The 21,424-nt window shown below is 53.0% G+C and overlaps 1 protein-coding gene across 1 annotated transcript; it reads right to left on the reverse strand.

The window, feature by feature from the left end:
* Positions 1 to 297: 297 nt before the first annotated feature.
* Positions 298 to 19,994, reverse strand: LOC111144399 (XK related 5). Its single transcript, XM_022498670.1, is given in 9 exon segments — positions 298 to 386; positions 937 to 1,030; positions 1,185 to 1,435; positions 1,438 to 1,585; positions 1,587 to 1,833; positions 1,835 to 1,919; positions 9,713 to 9,801; positions 14,638 to 14,848; positions 19,706 to 19,994. Coding segments are annotated over 9 exon segments (1,503 nt in total).
* Between the last annotated feature and the right edge of the window lie 1,430 nt (positions 19,995 to 21,424).

Below are 21,424 nucleotides of genomic sequence, written 5' to 3' on the forward strand. Positions count from 1 at the left end.
CGGTCTGCTCTCTGCCCTTGCCGTCTATGGCCAGCAACAGGGACAATGACAGCTGACAGCTCCCTGCAAAGTCACACTGCAGTTCCTCTCTGGGACTTGACCATCGTTCCTAACCCAGAGGTGTCTGGCACAGGTAGAAAGGACCAGCCACAAACAGTACCCAGCCCTCTGGGTGGGCACTGCCTTCTGCTTCCGTGGCTTCTGACCACACTTCTCCAGCCAGCTCTGAAGGAAGTGATGGAAACACCTGTCCACAAATAACCCACATCGGGGAAAACTGAGACCATAGGTAGCATCTCAGATGGAGTGGAAGAGGGAGCACAGCAGTGCCGTGTGAGGTCGGGGTGGAGAGGAGCCACCTGAGTCATCGCTGCTGGCCGCCAGGCCTGGGGAAGGAGGGCTGCGTGTTTAGGATCTTCCCACAAGGTATCATAAAATGATGCAGGAAAAACACATTTTCCGGAGATTAATAACCCCTCAGTGTCAGCAGAAGCGAACGGTACCAAGAACGCAGAATAAAACAGAACTCTGGGTTTTACCTTTGCATCTCCTAGAAGCCAGAGTCACAAAAATAAAGTAAAATAAAATAAAAGAAGGATCATATCGTTCATAAAAGGAAGCAGGCGATTTTATGGAAGCCCCTCCCCTCCCCCACACCGTGATGGGAAGTGTGTCCTACGCATATGCGTTGTTTGCAGGGACACCTAGAAATAGTCCACTCCAGTTTCCCCAGGCTTCGGTTGTGCCAACAGGCCCAGACGGGGGGGTGCACTGGGGGTACAAGGTATCGGAAATGGGATTCTCCTGTCCCCAAACCCAGTGACCCACTTGCATGACCAGTCTGTGGTCGGAAGGAGAAAGTCAGCAGTCCCGGTGGGCAGCCTCACACTTGGGAGTGGACGTGAGGCAAGGATTGTCTGCAGGCTGCAGACTCACCTTTGGCCATGAGATCCGTGTCCCAGCAGTGGCAGGAAGGTTCCGGCCCCGTGTGGGCTCCTGCTGCTCCCCATGCTCTGAGCTGCTCAGGGCTCTGCCAACGCAGCCCACGATGGGGCGGAAGCTTCTGGAAGGTCCCAGGCCTAGGATCGGGCTGATGTCAGCCATGGCAGCAGGGAAGGGCCACGTGGCCAGCCAAGGGGAGCGGGATGTCGGCAGAATTGCCTGCCTGCCCGGCCCCCCTCTACCATGGCACTGAAGTCCAATGTGTAGCCCTCTGGTCCTTCCCCTCCTCTCCGCCCACCTGCATTCCTGCTCCGCCCTGGAGAAAGAGCCCCGGCCCCCTCCTCCAGGTTGTACTCCCTCTGTCCTGTGGACTGCTTCTGGGCAGGAGCTGGGTCCCGACCGTCACTGGCAAAGGAGACAAAACTGGAGGTTTCCAACATGTCTGCTTCTGAGGTCAGGACACCTTGAAACTCAGAGCCTTTCTCTGAGGACGGGGGTCCTGGGGTAACAGTGGGAGCTCTGGCTGGGAAAACAGGGGTGTCCTTTACTGGGGCTAGGGCTGGTTCACCCCCGATGCCAGGAGATGAAAGTGGCCAGGACTGTCTTCTCCAAAGGCTGCGTCGATCTTAGAAACATTTCCTGTGTCTTTAGGGCAAGTCACACCAACAGCCGTGATGGTGACTGAGGAAAGAATCATCCAGAGCAGTCCGGCTTTCTAGCCCAGCGTCGGGGGGTCCCCACAGTGGGCTAGGGGCCTTCCCCTGGCAGGTGAACTCGTGACGTTCCCCCTGGCAAGTGCCTAGGCTCCCCAGCTTCTCCCCAGCTGGAGCCGAGGCCCGGGGAGGGGCTTCCGTGCCTGCGTTACCTCCCCTTGGGATGGCACACGACTCCCAGACAGGCCCTGCCACACCAGCCCTGCCACCTGTCTGTGGAGCTGGGGGGCTGCAGGCTGTAGTAAATGACCAGCGAGATGCTGCCTGAGACAGAAGAAAAGGAAGAGCATGAGGTTATTATGTTCTTCGAAATTCTGCAACCACCTCTCCTCCCTCCCGCCCCGTCCCCTGGGGCCTGAAAACTCCAGACTCCGGATTCCTGAGTACAGGAATATAACTGGATCCCGAACGGGGCTGTCGCTGGAGTACCAGAGCTCGATATTTGCCCGGAATTAAGGGGGCTTCAGCAGCTGCAAATGGTTCTAAACTGAAAAACGTAGTAACAAAATTTAATCCTACTGATACTATGACTTCTTTCTCTCGGGCAGCTCTAACTGAGCTCTCTGGGTGTGCGCGTGTTTGCATGTGTTTGCATGTGTTTGCGTGTGTTTGCGTGTGTCCTGCAGAAATGCTGATTTTGCTTTCAAATGACCGGATCAAATGCTCAGAACAGAGCCATCCACACGCCAGCCGATGGGCTCCAAAACTGGGGGTGGGGGGAGGCAAGGAATCACCTCGAAAACAAGACCCAAGTAAAGGTTAAACATATCCATCAAAAACCCCATATCAAGGAATTTCCATGAGCAGCAACAACACTTCCTTTGTGCATAAACATCTTAATCACATTGTTGTCAGTTTAATTTATTTTGATCAGAAGTGTTGACTACGGCAATAATTTCTTTAACAGAGCATTCCAGTAACCTCCCACGTTATTTCCAGTTTCCTGTTGTACTAGATCAAGTGCCTGGTTTCAAGGCGCTCGTTATAAACAGCAAGAAACCTGCAGTAGGCACGGGAGGGCGCACCCGAGGGGCTGGCAGCCTGCAGTGTGCGGGGGCTGGGGGGCGCCTGACGAATGACCCATCAGATCCTCTCTATTTTCAGGGCACAAGGCGTGGGGGGTCACAAAGCGGGCCCAGTCCACAGAACTTAGAGTTTTTCTCTCTCCTTAAATTAACAGCATCTCATCAGCTCTCTGGTCCTGCTGAGTCAAGTTCTTAAGTTTGTTTCAAAGCCATTGCCTTTTTTCTGTCCTTATTGCCATTTTCATGGCAGTTCTGATCTTACTGCTTCCTGTCTGGGTCTTATGGTTTCCTCTGTCCTCATTCCCTGTCCACAGTCTGTCCTCCCCACCATCTGGTGACCTGTTCCCCCTGCAGATCAGACCTTGTCATCCCTCCCTAACACACCTGGGGAGTAACCCCCTCTCACCTGAGGGGCACCAAGACCCCACTTCTTGACAACGCGGGCAAACCTGTTTACAAGGCGTCCCCAGTCTTCCTTTCCAGAGTCATCTTCCAACCTGCTGCTCCCACGGTGACTGTGCTGGCTAACAGGACGGGCCAACCTGCCTGGGCTAAGGGACGCCCGGGTGCCGGTAAAACATCATTTTGAGCTGTGTCTGTGAGGGTTTCCAGAAGAGGTTAGCAGTTGAATCAGTAGACTGAGTAAAGATCACGACCCTTCCGCCCTCACCAGGGCAGGTGGGCCTCTTCCAATCTGTGCAGGGTCCGAATAGTACAAAAACATGGAGAAAGGGCGAATTCTCTCTGTTATCGAGCTGAGACATCCATGTTCTCCTGTCCTTGGACATCCGAGCTCCTAGTTCTCAGTCTTTTGGACGCCGACTGAATTACACCACATTTTCCTCATTCTCCATCTTGCAGAAGAGGCACACCATGGCCTACCTCAGCCTCCAAAATTGTGTGCACCTGTTCCCATAATCAATTTCCTCTCACGTATCTCTATATGTCCTATCGGCTCTCTTTCTCCGGAAAACCTTGGCCGACACACCACCACCGCCAAAAAAGGCTCTCTCCTTGACCAAACCTGACACAGACAGGCATCTCGAAGCCCTCTTCCTGACTCGGCCTCAAGCCCGGCCTGTAAAAACTTGGCACAAATGAGACTGTGGTCAGCTCTTCAGGGTCGCGATGGACCGAGTAAGTTCTCTTTCATCACCTTTCACTGCTCATCTCAGGCCGCCCACGCTGCTTTCCTGCGGGCGGCCTGACACTCCGTTTTGCTTCTGCACCTTTGCCTGCCGTGCCCCCACCCTCTCACCCCCTTTTCTTCCTGCCGGGCTCCTCCCCCCGAGACCCGCTCGAATGCCACCTTGTGTAAAGCCTTCTCTGACGCCCCTCTCTCTGCCTCTTGCGTTCCTGCAGGGTTTTCTCCATATAGAGCTCGCATCCGTGGCTCGGGGTCTTTGAGGCCACTGAGGTTCGACCTTCCCACACTCCGGCCTCTGAGTCTGTTTCCAGCACACGGAGGACGCGGTGTGTGCACGCTTAAGTGGGTGAGCCGGTAACAAACGGAAGAGGTCCAGCCTGGCTCTCCGGGGCATTTGACAGTCATCCAGAGGCCGGCTGCCTCCTCTGGAAGGGAAGGCGAGGCAAGGCGTTCTCAGTCAGGCTGGCCGTCAGCACCACCTGAGCCCCCTCAGACCTGTGGGCCCGAAACCCTGGCAAGGCACCTGGGAATCAACTTTCAAAAGTTCCCCAAGTGCCTCCAACAACCAGCCAGGCGGAGAAGTGGGGGCCTCGAAGCCCCGAGGCCCTCCCAGCTCAAAGGCTCGCAGCCCCACCACTGGGCGGTGTGGCTTGTTGGTTATGGCTGGACTCGTAGCATCAGACCAGCCGAATCTGAATGCTGCCTCTGTCTCACCAGATGCCTGACTCGTTGTGCCTCAGTTTCTGCATCTGTAAAATGGGTTTCATTCCGAGGAGTGCTGTGAGAAATAGGACAGTTAATGAGCTTAGAACAGTGTCTAGTGCATGATGACCCTGACCAAAATGTCCGCTATTACTACGAATTCTATTAGTACTCCCAGGACCTGAAGACGAGAACAAGAGGTCATAGGAGGGTAGGAAAAAGTCCTAGCACAGAACCTACAAAAACACAAATGCTTCATACTTCTGTTAAGTGAATCAATGAAAGAGGAAGTCCAGAAGTTCCTGCTTTGACCTTGGGGCCACACTGTCTGCTTTTTAAGCAAAACCATTAACCATTAAAAAACCAGAGCTACTCTAAGCCCCCAGGCCCATCCTTCTTAGAAAGTGGAGAAGACCTTCTGGCCTTTGGAACAACAACTACAACTTTCTCTTTGCCAGCACAATATAATGTACCCCAAAGGAGTCACTTTCGTTCGGGGTCAAGGCTCATGTGTCTTCTAGAGAAGGTGTCCATTGGGAAGGGTGGAGGTCCATGAAAGGACAGAGGGACAGGCCTGACATTTACAGGGTGTTGGCAGGAAGCTTGGACCAGCCAGCCAGGGATCAGGGCCTGGTCTGGGCAACATCGCTGGCCAGTGATGGACAGCGTCACCGGCTGGTGACCCTGGACATGCAGGTCCCCTCTGTGAGTGGAGTCCAGGGCTCCATGAGCTGGCTGAGCCGAGCCTGAAGGCATCTGTGAGTCACCTGGGAGAGGGCCGCTCGGCACCCCTGCTCTGCTCCAGGTTCCGCTTTCTCCCCTTCTCGCTTACCTGCTCTGACCTCGGGGGTCTCATGACCGAGCAAGCCGCTGGGAAGGACAAAGTTCTCGTTTTCCTTCCTCACCTCAGGGCCTCCTAGACTTCTGGGGAGAGGACGGCAAATGGAGACCCTTCCTTTTTGTCCCTCCAGCTCGTCAGCACACCGGCAGGGAGACACTGCTCTGCAAACGATCCCTCCTGTTTGCTCGCGCATGCAGAGCGGGCTCGAAGCTGCCGCACCATCTCTGGGGGGCCAGGCCCACGTCGCTGCTTCAGGCACTACAACCCCCCACGTCCGACGGGAAGAGCTCTGGGCCCTGGGAGGTCTGGAGCCAACGCTGACCTGCCTCTGCCACCCCAGAACTTCTTGGGACGGGAATTCATTGGCTCAACAAATGTGTTTTGCCAAACATCGAGCTGTCCTTGCTTTAGAGCCCAAGAAGAAGAGGCAACTCTCATCCTTATGGTCACAGAACGTGGAACTGTGTGCGTCTCTGAAACTGGGACAGGCACGGGGCTGAACAAAGAAAGGAAGGGGGGTTCCCTGAGGACATGAGTGGGGGCTGGAGGGTGATGGAGAGGTGAGGCGGAGGTAGGCCTGCGAGGTGGTTCAGCCCTGAATTTCACGTCAGAGGGCCTGGAGTTCGCCCTGGGAGAATGAGTTGGGCCGAGCTCTGCATGGTGTGTTTGGGGTACGGGATGGCTGTGTGTACATGTGACAGACTGAATGCATCCTTCCAAAATTCCTATGTCAAAGCTCTAGTCCCCAGTGTGATGGTTTTAGGAGGTGGGGCCTCTGGGAGGTAATTAGGATCAGAAGAAGTCATAGGTGGCCCCTGATCAATCAGTGCCCTCATAAGAAGAGGAAGAGTGGCCAGAACTCCCTTTCACTCTTCGATCCTCTGCTCACTTGCAGGGAAAGGCCACGTGAGCACACGGCAAGCTGATGGTCCGCAGGCCAGGAGGCTGGCCCTCACCAAGAGCCAAACCTACCGGCACCTTGGACTTGGACTTCAGCCTCCAGACCATGAGAAAGTAAATGTCTGTTGGAAGCCACCCAGCCTGTTGGGTTTGTTAGCTGTGTGTGTGCGTGTGTGCGAGTGTGTTTGTGTGCACGCCCACATATGTACGTGTGCATGTGTTGTGTGTGCACGTGTGCCCACGTGCTGGGGGAAGGAAGAGCGGAAGAAAGCGCACATACCACTGCAAGCAGTGAGGGATGCAGGCCCGCGTGAGAAAGGGACAAAGGGGATGGCAAGGAAGGAGCAGACGCAGGAAATCTGGGGATGGCGGGACCTGGGGACTGGGAAGGGGAGCTGGGCTTCCAGCCTACATGAGGGACATACATGGTGCTCGGTCCTGGCAGAAACAAGCCAGAGTTCAGAAACAAACACGCCTGGGAGCTGGGCGGCCAGGGAGGACCCGCGCTCCTCAGAGGCCGGGCATGTGAGCACATGGACAGGGCAGAGAGAGGCCCAGGCTATTGCCGAGGCACTGAGATGCAGAAGCGAGGAGGTGAGCTTGGTGGGCCCCGTCAGGCCCCAAATCGGAGGGATGCATGCACAGCTGATAGGAGTCTGTGGGTTTGGGGCCAAAACCCCCGGCCTTGTCGCAGGAGGTAGGCCAGCATGGAGGGCAGCAGGACGCGGCTGGCGGTCATGGGCCCTGGGGACACACTAGCTCCTCCAGGCTGGGCGACCTTCCTAAGGTCGAGGAAAAGGAATCAGCACGAGAGAAAAGGAATTCAGACATGTTCCCATGTCACTGTGTTTCCCATAAACCCACCCTAGAAACCTCTGCCCATGCTCCTGGCCTAGAAAGCTTTCTGGAAGGTGACCCTTTATCACCTGAAGAGTTGTGTAGCAAACGGGAAAATGAAGCCACTCTCCAGGCACACACCCTCAGGCACCACGGACTTTGGGTTTCACCCACGGGTTCTTGTGCACCCAGGTCCCCCCTGGGCATCCTCACGAGCAGGAACAAGGGTGATTACTACACCAGCTCGCAGCAGGGACAGCTGTGCCCACCAAGGCTATCTGGTACTGTGAACGTCTGTCTTGTCCAAGTTAAGAAAAAGAGGGGGTTCACCTTAATTTATCAGCTCCTGATTCAGAGCAAGATGTACCTTTAAAGTCACCCGAAAACCTCCCTCCCTCGGGGCCTCCCCAGGACTCTGGCTATGCCTGTGCCGACGCTGATGGCACGCCTGGCTCTGATCTGTGGCCAGCAGGTCTATGGCCAGAGCAGGAGGGGTCCTCTCTGAAACGGGTTTATTCATGGTTCCCAGGGGCCCAGGAAAGATGCTGAAGGAAACGTGTTCCTTTTTCATGACTTGGAATCCTGGCGTGAACCGATTTCTTACTGAGTCTTTGAAGCTGTGATCTCTGACACAAAGATAATGTTGAGAAAAAACCCGACAACAACAACAGAGAAGGTCAGGACTGTGAACAGCAGGGGGTGTAGCTTTTCTCTCAGTCCCAAATCGTCTGTTCTCCTGACATGAAGATCCCTCTTCCTACCCTCCCTGAAGCCTTCATTAGTCCAATGAGCAATTTCACTGGATTTTTACCACCTGCTGGAGACAGAAGGCAAGAAGGAAAGGAAAGATGTTCTCCAGAAGCCCAGGCTCAGCTGGGGAGAGAAACCATATGCCCATGAAAAGTTGAAGCAGAAAGAAAATTGTGTCAAATTGAGCTGTGGGTCGTGGTGGAAGGAGTCTGGGACCTGATGACAGTGTGGTCAGGGAGGGCTCCCAGCAAGAAGGGGCACCGGCGCCTTGGACGGGCAGATGGGAGCAAGGCCAAAGGGAGCACGTGTAGGGCAGCGGGGCAGGAAGAGGCCACGGAAATGGTGGGTCCATGCTGGGGACAGTGAAGTAGGGGTTGGAGAGCTGAGCCTCTTCTGGTCTAGCTGGGGCCTTGGGTCTCATTTCTAAGAAATAAAGAGCCAGGGGGAAAGCAATCTACCTGGTTTTGTGAACGGGGTGTCTGGGTCTCATGCCAGAGGGAGGAACTCAGCCAATGACATCACTGGAAACTGTTGGGGGCACCAGGGTCACAGCTGAGGCAAGACGCAGGCGGGAGAAGACTGGTCAGGAACTCCTGTCAGATTCTGTCCTGGGGGTTAATGCCTCATCCTGGGTCCCCAGTGGCTCCCACCTGGATTTCTGGCTGCTTGCCTGGTCCCCCCCCGTCTCTCCCCGCTGTGTCCCATCGCCTCTACTGTCCTCACCGCCATCTCCCTAAGGGCCTCATTTGACTGTGTATTTCTTTGCTTAATCCTTGTCAGAAATAGCACGGAAGACCACAGGGGAAGGGAGGGGGAACTCAAAGGGGGAGTCAGAGAGCGAGACAAACCATGAGAGACTCTGGCCTCCAGGAAACAAACTGAAGGTTTCAGAGGGAGGGGGTGGGCCGATGGGGTAGCCGGGTGACAGGTTTTCAGGAGGGCACGTGGTATTATATGCAGCTAATGAATCACTGAACACGACATCAAAAACTAACAATGTACTATATGTTGGTGGCTAACTGAACATAAAACAAAACCAAACAAAGAAACCTTCCCACTCAGTAAAAGGTAAAAGGAGGGTAAAAGCCAAACTCCTCCGCCTGTTGCACACAAGTCCCTGGGTCACCCAGCCTCATCTGTCTCTGGCCGCACTGCTCCCATCTAGAAAATTCTCGGCCTGAGCGCACCGCTCACTGAGCAGAACACCGTGGGGCCTTCTGCCTCTGCAGGGGAGCGGCTATTTGCCGGGTGCCCCTGCCCTGCCGGGTTGGGCCTGCCGCCTCCCCAGCCTGGGCCCTAGGGCTCCCGCGCCAGTGCCAGCGTTCCCAAACGTGAGCTTTGGAACTCACGTCCTGGACGTCTGTTTAAGTACACTTGCTGGGCTCTAGGCCCAGAATTTCTGGTTAAATAGATGCATTTGGAGAATCATGGGAAGGCTGCTGTGATGCCACGTGGGTCCGGGTGCATCTCGAGGTCTTGCATTTTTAAGAAGTTCCCGGGGGTGATGATCGGTGGCTGGTCCCCGAGCGCCCAGGCTGTCCCCCAGCGCGGCCGACACCTTCTCTCTGTTCTTCTGAGCCGCCTGCTTGTGGCTGTGCCCCTGGTCAGGCCCCAGAGCCCACATCTCCATCACGTGTGTCCAGGCCTTCCTGCCACACGCATCTGCACGCGTGAGCAAATGCACACCCAGCATATCCCACTGCGCGGACGCAGGTGTAAGCTTTCTAGTTGGTTCAGGAACAAACGCTCTGAGCGGAGCCTTGGAAACACAGTCATTAACCTAACTTTGGAATGAAGTTTCCCGGCCAGCTCTGATCTGTCCCCACTAACAGCTTGAGTAAAAAGCCGTACGTACCCGCTTCATCGAGGACAGCCATCACGGGCCTGCAGCTTGAAGACGCCGCCGGCCGCCCTCCATCTTCATGCTTTTTGGCGATGTTGAACCTGAGATTGTGACTAGCTCAAGGTTTTGGCTATGGCTGTTCCTTTTTTTTTTTTTTTTAGATTTTATTTATTTATTTGACAGAGAGAGATCACAAGTAGATGGAGAGGCAGGCAGAGAGAGAGAGAGGGAAGCAGGATCCCTGCCGAGCAGAGAACCCGATGTGGGACTCGATCCCAGGACCCTGAGATCATGACCTGAGCCGAAGGCAGCGGCTTAACCCACTGAGCCACCCAGGCGCCCCGGCTGTTCCTTTTTTTAATCTTTTTTTTTTTTGCAGTAAAATACAGATAACCTAAAACTGGCCATCTTAACCATTTTAAGTGTACAGTTCAGTGGTTTTGATGATTTATTCAATGAACATAATTTAAACTAACACTACAATTCAATAGATTATTAATAATTTGTAGTAATTCACAACAGTGTGCCTCGACCCCACCATCCAGCTCCAGAACTCTTCTTATATTGTAAAACTGACACTCTGCTCCCATTAAACATTAGCTTCCCCCTCCCCTCCCCCGCTCCCCATCATGGTTCCACTTTCTGTCTCTGGGAGGCTGACTGCTCTAAGAACCCGGTGTAAGTGAATTATCCCCCCTTGTGGGACTGGCTGATTTTACTTAGCCTCAAGTCCTCAAGATTCACCCGTGCTGTAGAATTTCCTTCTCCTTAAAGACTAAATAATATCCCATTGTGGGTAGAGACCACAGTTCATCCGTTCATCACCTGTTCATTTGCTTTGCTGCACATGCAGCCGCCGTGGGCACCGGGGTACAAATGTCTTTTCCGGACCTTGCTCTGGATTCCTCAGGTACATACGCAGACGGGAAAATTGCTGGATCACGTGGTAATTCTAAGTGTTGGAGGAACCTCCATGCTGTTTCCAGAGTGGCTGCCCCAGCTTGCATTTCCATCAACAGAGCAGAAGGGCTCCCCTTTCTCCACATCCTCACCAGCACCTGTCGTTTCTTGTGTTGTTGATTTTAGCCCTTCTGACAGGTGCAAGGTGGTACCTCACTGTGGTTTTGATTTGCATTTCCTTGATGCTGAGTGACGTTGAGCATGGCAAAAGTGTTTTACATACTTTGAAATATTAAATTTTTACTCGTCTATGCGGAGCCTGCCTTCCTTACATAGCCTTAAAGTTCACCTTGACTTTCTTTTTAAGAACTTTAAGTTTCCACCAAAGAAAAAATTTCTAAACCCGGACAGGTCCTAAGGTTGGGATGAGGCAGCCATATCTCCAACACTCCATGCTGAGGCTCCGAATGAATTTAGGGGCTGCGACATTTTTTAAAAAAGGATATGGGCAACATGTAGCATTATCGTGGAAATACAACAACTGAATGGAGAAAAGTGGCTGACTGTGTTTAAACAAGTGATCACTATGTCAGGGTTACCCGCATAGATTCAGACTTCACATCAACAACTAGAGGCATTTGGAATAAAACATACATTTATGTTATAAGTGCTTGTATTCTCGTAAGCTGCTTTGCCTCAAGAGGCTCATGTATTGTCAGTTTCTCTGTTATTAGCAGATGCTTCTGCATTGGGTTCCAAAGTCACTTAAAACGCTCCGTTCCTAAGCATTAGGCAGGACTGTGCAAAATGCAATTGTTTTGGCTCCTCCTACAGGTGCTTTCGCAAAACTGCGCTTCTCTGAAACTGCTTTGCAGACCCCATGAGAGACAGTCTTGCAGCGTTCGGGGTGGATTGGCGTAAGGGCAGCTCATCACCCAGTTTTCTTTGTGGGAACCCTACTGGCCCATTGTGGGCGGAGGATCAGATCGGCTGCTTTCTATTTCAACTTTCAAGGCTTTCTTCTAAGGAAGTGGATTTCTGTTTGTGTGTTTGCTTTACTTCAAAAATTTCAGAAACACTGCAAACCACCTAGTTTCTTATGCCTGCTGGGCTGTTTATAAAACTCAGAGCCATATTTTATTTTTCCCTCCCTTGCCCTATGATCCTCTGCCTTGTTTCTCAAATTCCTCACATCAGAGAGGTCATATGATAATTGTCTTTCTCTGACTGACTTATTTCGCTCAGCATAATAGTTCTATCCACGTCTAGTTCCATCCACATCGTTGCAAATGGCAGGATTTCATTTCTTTTGATGGCTGCATAGTGTTCTATTGCATGTATATACCACATCTTCTTTATCCATTCATCTGTTGATCGACATCTGCGCTCTTTCCATAGTTTGGCTATTGTATACATTGCTGCTATAAACATTCGGGTACACGTGCCCCTTCGGATCCCTACGTTTGTATCTTTGGGGTAAATATCCAGTAGTGCGATTGCTGGATCGTAAAGTAGCTCTATTTTCAACTTTTGGAGGATCCTCCATGCTGTTTTCCAGAGTGGCTGCACCAGCTTGCATTCCCACCAACAGCGCAGGAGGGTTCCCCTTTCTCCGCATCCTCACCAACATCTGTTGTTTCTCGTGTTGTTGATTTTAGCCATTCTGACTGGTGTGAGGTCATTTCTCATTGTGGTTTTGATATGTATTTTCCTGTTGATGAGTGATGTGGAGCATTTTTTCATGTGTCTGTTGGCCATTTGGATGTCATCTTTGGAGAAATGTCTGTTCATGTCTTCTGCCCATTTTTTTTTAAGATTTTATTTATTTATTTATTTGACAGAGATCACAAGTAGGCAGAGAGGCAGGCAGAGAGAGAGGAAGAAGCAGACCCCCTGCTGAGCAGAGAACCCGATGTGGGGCTCCATCCCAGGACCCTGGGATCATGACCCGAGCCGAAGGCAGAGGCTTTAACCCACTGAGCCACCCAGGTGCCCCTTCTGCCCATTTTTTGACTGTATTATTTGTTCTTTGGTTGTTGAGTTGGAGGAGTTCTTTATAGATCTTGGATACTGGTCCTTTATCTGATTAGACATTTGCAAACATCTCCCATTCTGTATGTTGTCTTTTGGTGTTGTTAACTGTTTCTTCTGCTGTGCTTTGGGGGTGGGGTAACTGGGTGATGGGCATTAGGAGGGCACATGATGGGATGAGCCACTGGGTGTTAAATACAACTGACGAATCACTAATTCTACCTCTGAACCTAATAATACACTATATGAGAATTAATTGAATTTTAAAAAACCCTTAGAGCCAAATTTGTGGCTCCCAGTGAACAACTGTACGTTTTCACTTTATCCTATTTTCTGACCTATCGTTCCTCTTCCTGACCTTTCTCGTATCTTTTTTCCTTTTAAATTACGTGTTTTTCATAAATTCCCCTTACTTTTAAAATAAAAAGAGATACAGCTGACGAGTTGTTCTTCCTGAGACCTAGTTTTCATGACTCTCTTCCCTCATCCATCTCAGGGTTGATACATACCAGAAACTCAGAGCTCCATTTATGAAACTTTGAGGGAGCACGGAGAAGCAGAGAACATGGAGTCATAGGCGGACACCAGCAGTATGAATACAGACATGACATGGGCCTGACACAGCTCCATCCCTGCACACAACCCCAGAAGGCAGACTTATCAGGCAGTTATTCCGGAAGCTTCTCTCAAGTGACTGACATTCACTGAACTCACCTTTTGGGTTACCAGATGTTTGGCTAGCGGTCCTCAAGGTCATATACAGGGCCTCCCAGCCCTTAATAAGTGTCCTACTGGGTTGGGCTGAGGGAAGGGGCTGATCCCTACGATAGTAGATGGTGCCCAGGAAGGCCATAAATCCTTGGTGAGTCTGAGCAAAAAACCATCTTTGCTCTCTTCCCACAAGTACAAGTTCCATCTTCTCAGAGGAACCACACTTCCTGAACACAAAGGCCCAGCTTTAAGCAAAGTTGTTGCGGTTGCAAATGTGCTCTGGGTGACTTCAGAGATGGAGGGGGCTCCAGTTCTGTGGGGCCCCGTGAATTTGGGGGAGGTTACTTGATTTCTTTATTAGAAACACCCTACCTCCTGTTTGAGTTCTGCACTGGGTGGAAAGGACTCCTTCCTTTCTGAAGCTGATTCTGCATGAGGAATCATTCCTTCTTCAGATTCAGCTAAGAAACCAGAAAACTTACGTCAGCTGCTCCAGACAAGGCCTTGGGGACAGGCTGAAGGCATAAACCTTGACCAAGCACAGCCGGCAGCACGCCCGAGATCTCAAACTCGCACCTTCTGAACACCCTTTCGGTCCTCGCATCTAGGGCTTAGCAAACACCTTAGCTGCAGGGTTCGCTGATATGATTCCCAAACTTCCCAAACCCACCACCCCTTTTTTTAAATTCCTGGCAACTATGGGATGATGAGGTGGCTAAGAGCTGAACTTGGCCACTTACATAAACTCATGGATAGGTCTCTCCTGACTCTCCCTGCTTCCAGCTGCTCCCAGGGATACCTGCAGAGGTGAACCCTAGGTAAGTCTTCTGGGCACTAGGCCCGCCCAGGCTGCTTTGTTTATGGAAAGAAACTGGGCTTGGCTCTCAGATAGCTTCGCCCTGAAATAAAGCCTTGATGCAAATGTCACCAGGCCAGCTCCATGGCCTCATCTGTGGTTAAATCTACATCACCTTCTGCCACTAAGGTCGTAGGGGTTTAAATGCAACTGTCTTCAGTGAGGCACTTTCTATGGCTCCAAAGCCATGACTAACAAATTAAAACAAGAACAAGACAGAATTCGGCCAAAGATAAAAACAAAACAAAACGAAAGCTTTGGAAGGGTCACAGCTGCCTCTGGAAGAAGCTTCCTGACGTGCTCAGGGAAGTATAGGCTGGAAAAGGGGATGCCTGTCAGAGCAGGGGTTCAAAGTGGTGGCTGTGAGCTTTTTTCCAACCTTGAACTTTTATGTCCCAAGAGCAGAATACATGGGCTCCTACTACATAGATGAAATCACCCTCCAGAGGTGAAATGAGGCTGCTTGTTCCACACGCCCAGCTGGAGGGGTGGGTGTAGCATGAGCAACAAGCAATGACCTTGGTGCCTGTCTGCCTGGAACCACAGATAGCTCAGGCCCTGGACCAGGAAGCTAGGCAGGAGCACAGAAAGGGCCAGCCACCCCCAGAGGCTCTGTCCTCTGGTGAAGCAGTACACCGAGGAGCCGAGGCCTGCAGGATGAGAGAGGACAGACAAGCAGGTGCATGGAGGGCGGAAGGGGAGAGTTAGTGACCTGCCAACAGCGCATCCCCAGCACAGGCAGGCTCCCTGTTGGACCCAGCCCAGACACAGGCATAGCCAGCTGGCATTCTAGACAGGCCTGCGGAGGGATGAAGGTGCCAGGGCTTTCTGGGGACCCCAGACATCAGACACTGTGGTCACAGAGAGGGGCTGTTGGATTGCATAGAACAGCACGTGTGAAAAATACCTGGCACTGGTATGTGCATTGAAACAGAGCTAATCCTCTCTTGGGATTTATTTCTTAATTTTTGCAGATGCTAGGGTAGAGTAACACAGAGGAAAGAGACAAATCTCTGTGAGGATCTGCCCTGGCAATCAGTGGCCATGGGGGGGTGCTGGCGTCCATCCAACACAGGTAGGTGCTGGAATCGTTTTATAGGATCATTGCTTGGGTTTCCCACTATTAAAGTTTAAAATGGATTTATGGGCACATAAAGCTGCCAGTTGTAGTGGGAATACAGCATTGCCCGGGGCCCACATAGGAACCCTGCAGGTCTGGATCAAGGGACCAGGGAATGGCCGGCTCTGTTCGGAGTTCTAACCACCCCGGGCTTCCTGCTCCCCCTGCTTCCACCGGCCAAGCTAAACCAGGGTTCCAGACAAAAAGTCTTTGGAGGAATCCGAGCAATGCCCGGGCCCGAGTTGGTTCCCTGGTGAGAGGGAAAGTGGGGACAACGTTTCCCGGAGCACCTGGGAGCACTGACACGGGGTCCTGTGCTGAGGCCTGCTTGTCTGGGTGCTGGCCCAGGCACGGCGGGGCAGGCCGGATGCCACGGTGTGCGCACTGGTGCGCAGAGCTGAGCGCAGGCTGGGGCAGGTGGCCCGCCTTGGCAGGAGTGGCCAGGGCGATGGGTTGGGGGGCGGAGGGGTGAGCTGAGCTGACGCTCAGCCTGGGGCTGCGGAGCACTCATGCGCGCTCTGCTCCACCTCCCGCGTGTGTCGGCCGCACCACCCCTTCCCCTGCCTGCCGCTGGGTGCTGCGGAGGCTGCCGCTCCGGAACCCACTTCAGGAGCAGTGGGGGCGCGGAGTCCCCTGCTGGTTTACCCCACGGGACTAGCCAGCACGGAGGCAGGGTAGCCCTGAGTCTTCTAATCCCTAGGTGAGCAAGTACAAATCAGATCAGGCCTCTTGATGTGGGCAGAAGTTTCCTCCGCTGTTCCCCAACCTCACAAGGGGCCCGGAGAAATAATGCGTGGTGGCGTGCAGGCAGGTGGACGGGTCACCTCCTCTGGCTGGCCTGTGATTTGCTTTGACCAGAAGAATGTGGGAGAGGTTAGGTTGTAGGAGTTCCAAGTGTAGGCCCCAGAGGTTCTGAAGCTCCTTTTCTCTTTGTCTGTCCCTGTGTCTGTGTCTCTGTCTTATTCTGTCTCTGTCACCCTGAGCCCGTCCTGTGAGGAAGCCTGGGCCAGTCTGTGACCAAGACAGACTTGCCCTCTATTCCTCGAGAACCTTTGTCACTGTAATTTTTTTTCTCTGTCTCTTTGAGATGTATATAAACATTTTTTTTTGAAATTTTATTTTTTATTTTTTTATAAACATATAATGTATTTTTATCCCCAGGGGTACAGGTCTGCGTATAAACATATTTTTTTTAAAAAGATTTATTTATCTTGGAGAGAGAGAGAGAGCACAAGTGTGGGAGGGACAGAGAGGGGGGAGACAAGAAGACTCTCCGCTGAGCGGGGGTTCCTCCCCCAACAGTGCTCCATCCCAGGATCTAGAGATAGTGACCTGAGCTGAAACCGAGTCTGACACTTAACTGACTGAGCCATCTGGCTGCCCCAGGTGTATGTAAATCTTTCTTAAAAAGCCCTTGCTAGTTTTGGGGCGCCTCGGTGGCTTAGTCGGCTAAGTGTCTGCCTTCAGCTCAGGTCATGATCTCAGGGTCCTGGGATCGAGTTCCACATCAGACTCCCCGCTCAGCGGAACCTGCGTCTCCCTCTGCCTGCTGCTCCCTTTGCTTGTATTAGCGCCCGCTGTCTCTCTCAAATAAATAAAATCTTAAAAATAAAAGGCTTTGCCAGTTTTACAATCCAGGACTTTCCCAAGGATAACCATTGAGGGAGATAACATCCCCATGTCCCTGTCTCTGTGGGAGAGCAGGAGCTTAACTTCGGAGATCTCTTGGAGAACAAGCCCACTCCCCAGACATGAGCAAGGCCATCTGACACTGCACAGTGCAGACCCAGGGCCATCCGAGGGGTATGGCCTGTCCCAGGAGAGCTCAACCCAAACCTCAGGGCCACAGAACGAGGAGCGAATAAAATCGTTGCTGGGAGCCACCGCTGGCGTGGTGGGTGGTGTGGCCGTGGATACAGACACACTTCTGCTGGGGCGTGATGGGGCTGCCTGGATGCGGGCTCGCCTTGACTCCATTGACAAAACCACTGGGAAAAAGAGCTCTTGTCTCTGAGCTCCAGATTCTTCCAAACCCGAGTTGGAGGCCAGGATTGAGACTCTGCAAAGCGTGCTTCTCCTTGCCAGTCAGTCACCTTCCTTAGCTTCTGCTGGCAAGACCCATGGAAAGACCTTGGGCAAGAAGGAAAGAGCCACTGTTCTACTTGCCGCCCACTCCTGCTCCACCCAGGAGCTGGACGGTCCCCACCTGCAGCCTCCCGCCCCTCCGGAATCAGCACATGGCACCAGAGGAGCCCCCAGAGCAGGCAGTCTCAGCTGGGGAGGGTCCCCGTAGGCTCTGAGAAGCCCAGAGTCCTCGTTCTGTTCTCCCAGGCGTTGGGTGGGAGCTGCTGTCCCTTTTTTGCTTTGACGTTTCTCCCACCTCATTTAACCAGTTCCCCGCATTAAATTCTCTTTGTCAAGATACTTGTGTGGATTCTAGAGACTCTGTGGTCAAACTGGAGGGGCACCAAGACTGCTCCTAGGTTGGATGTGGCACTGAACTTAATAAATACTTACAGGAAAGTAATCCTGTCTCCCTTGCTCCTAAGAGATCTCTTCCTAGGATGCAGGGACAGGAGAGTCTGGACTGCAGATTCTTAGAAACTCTGATTGTATGATCATACTGGGAGAGACCATGAAACACCTCAGACCTAAGGGAGGGAGTAAATCCTGAGAAATTTGCATAGTTTACGTCTTTCTCCACATCACCCCGTTCTGCCTACGGTCTCTTCTCCTGCGCCTAGAACAACCCGCATCCCATAAGAGGGCTGCATGTGATGGGTGGACCGAGGTGAGCCTGGAAGAAAGCCACCTTTGTCCTAAAGGAAGGAGGAGGCGGGCTGGGGATGGGCTTTCTCTTCTGCGATCCTATCTTCTCATATTTGGGGCAATTTGTGACCTCAGATGCCACTAGGAGCAGAGAAGAATGACTCGGATGGATCTTGGTGCACCTGTCATCCTGGTTGCCACGGGGGGCATCCGTTCAAAGAAAAGGAAGGGGAATTGCAGCCCGGGGCGATTGTGCCCTGTGCCCTGATTTTAGACCTTGGTGCTCTCCAGCTGTGTGTCTCCCTTTTAAAGACTTGCTCAGACGGCCCATCCCTTTCTACTGACCCTCATCTGAAGTTAGCTGGAGCAGGAGATCATAGCGGGGAGGGGGAGGCGCTGCCAACATGAAGGGCGTGTGTTGCCAAAGGAGCATATTATCTGCCACAGAGGAGCAAGAGGTCAGGGAGGCCAGGCCCAAACTCACAGGCGCACTTTGCTGCGGATGAATTTGGAAACACCCACCTCATGGAGCTGCCCGGCCAAGGGTATGTTGGAGGCCACGGCCGTCCCCCACCCTCCCTCCTCATGGCCCGGGCTGCAGTCACCGGGGGAAGCAGGTATATTCTTCGACACAATGTAGCAAGCTTTACAGGACCTTGGGAGCAGGGAGGGAAGTGTGCAGAGCTCACTCCCTGCCCTCAAAGAGTCCCTAAATGGGCAGTTCCGTACTGGTTTCTGTTTCAGGGGCCTGAACGAGTCAGTGCTGTCTCCTACTTCGTACGAGCTCATAAAGAAGCTGGTGGGGTTCGTCGCCGCAGTTTCTGTTGGACGTGTTAGGAACAGGGGAAAAAGAGCCAGGGTTTTGCTTGGCTTCTCCAGGCCTGGTGTTTGCCAAAAATCCCTTTTGGAGGCGCATGCTTCCCCTTGTGTCACCCAGGGGCATTGAACGCTGTCTGCACCCACAGCCTGGGCCCGGAGGTCACCCTGATTCAAAGGACACGGTGGTGAGGTAGGTCACTGCTTGCTCCCAAATACAGAGACTTGGTAGAACATTAGAGATGCAATAAAACCAACAGACCAGGAACCAACTGCCACTGAAAAGACAGTTTGTTTCTCACCGATCCCAAGAGGAGGGGCCCTCTGGGGGGCAGCCCGGGCCAGTCAGGAGGCGGAGGGAGAGGGAGACTGTGGGCAAGGGCCTTCGCTGTGGTTTCCATGGCAAGGAGTCGGGGAAGCAGGGGAATGGGTTTAGGATTAGCTGGTCAGAGTGACATCAGCAGTTGCCTGGGACCTGCCCTGGGGGACTCCGGGGACTCCGGGCAGGGGAAGAGTGGCTGGAGTGGGAGAGCCCCACAGAGGAGGTGGGGGGCCGTGCGCTCTGGACTGGTTGGTTTGCATGTAAAAGGCTCAGGGCCACTGTTTGCTGTGCCTAGGAGCTGACCAGCCCTGGAGGGGAGTCCCTCCAGGGTGAGCGAGGCCCCAGCATCGAAGCCTCCGAAGATGGGAGGTGAAAATGGAAGGTGAAAATTGTGGCCAGCACGCTGCTCTGGGGCGCCTTCTCTCAGCCATGCTTCTTGGTGCCTCTCAAGGGATGAAGCTTAATCCCCCGCCTGCTGACCTGAGGGCCCGACCGGTCGCCAGAGCGCCGACAGGGAGGACATGGCTGCATCCAGTCCCAGCTCAGCCCCATAGCACTCGGCCCCCGGAGCGGCCACGGCCCGGGCCCCATGCATCCCAGAGGAGCGGCGCGTGGGTCCAGCCCGCGTGGGACCACCCCGCGGCCAGCCGCACACAGGGCTCTGGGGGAGAAACCCATGTTTGGAGAGGTTGTAGCAGCAAACGGTGGTCAGTACAGACACTCGGCCTTGTGGGCGGCCAGGAATCTCCGAGAGCTGACCGGTCCCCATCCCTCAGGATGTCCCATCTCTTCCGGAGACATCCTGCCTGGGTTCCTCTTTCTCTGTCACCCTGAACCGGGCTTTTCCCAGTTACTGTTTCACCTGTGAAACTTTTAGTTGTAACTCGGCTTCACCATATTAGTGTTTTACTACAGTTTCCCCCCCGTCTCTGCTTCATCTCTCATTCAGGTGCCCTCACCTGCCCCGGGTCACATGTCAGCATGTGATGTTGCCCTTACGGAAGGTCCTGCCTTCTGGTGTTGCAGGTCATGCCTGCGTCAGCTCTGCACCTGCTCCCGCTTCTGTTCTTGCACTAGTGTCTGTCCTCATACCCCGTCCCCCAGTCCTGGTGCCTGACCTTTCACCCCATCCCCCATCCTAGCGCCTGACCTTTCACCCCATCCCCCATCCTAGTGCCTGACCTGTCACCCCATCCCCCACCCTGGTGCCTGATCTGTCACCCCACCCCCATCCTAGTGCCTGACCTCTCACCCCATCCCCCTAGTCCCACTCTTGCTCTCTTTGACATCTCCTGGAGAAAGGGCTCCGTTGAATTGTTTGAGACAATTTAGAGCCGTGCAACAGCACCTAATTAAGAAAAGTTTGTTCAGCCAATTGGTTTTGGAAAAGTAAATAATGGCGAAGTGGTTATTCAGAACTTTGGCTATGAGGTCCTGAGAAAATCCACCCGCCAGGACCATGCTGTTGGCCGGGGGAGCCCGTGTTACCCTTGTTTGCCACTAGATGGTGCCCAAGAGGGTAAGGTTCTCATTCCGGCTCTCGGATCCTGGGTAGAAGGACCTGAACCTGCTCTTTTATGGGTTAACGAGGGAGGTGCAGGTGCTGGCTCAGAATTGCACAATGAGTTAATACGCGGAGTTTTTAAGACCTAGGGCTTCCTCCTTTCAAAACGAGATGTAAAAACGAATTGTAAATGCAGTTTACTATGGAGAGTCACACGGGAAGGTCCTGATGGGGGTGCGGTGGGGGAGCTACCAAAGACTGGGGGCCGCGGAGGTAGCGCAGGGGCCGCTGTGGGGCCAGCCACCCCCCCAGCTTCTGCTGCTTCTCCCCCCCGCTCAGCTGGCAGGAGGGCTATTCGTTGGCAAGTAGAAAAGGAAAAGATTTTAAGAGATTCATATCGAAGCAACACAGGAAAAATTTGTGCAATAGGTTTGAATTAGGGTATTTTTACTTTACAAGTTGTCATGTGGAATGAAAGCAGAAAAAGTTAATACTGCTGGGGGTAGACATGGCCTTCCTGCTCGCATGAGCTGTGACCCCTCCCAGACCTGGAGGCAAAGCCTGGGCCCTCTGGAGCTCTGGAAGGATTCATGGCTCAAAGCTGTGTCAGGATTTTAAGGATGTTTATGACCCTGTAGATTAAGGGACTTTAAGGTCCTCTTGATTGTTTTCTTTGTTGTGGCAAATGCCCAGTG

Source organism: Enhydra lutris, unplaced genomic scaffold, assembly GCF_002288905.1.
Source record: "Enhydra lutris kenyoni isolate GAN:26980312 unplaced genomic scaffold, ASM228890v2 scaffoldscaffold11, whole genome shotgun sequence".
Taxonomy (NCBI): Eukaryota; Metazoa; Chordata; class Mammalia; order Carnivora; family Mustelidae; genus Enhydra; species Enhydra lutris.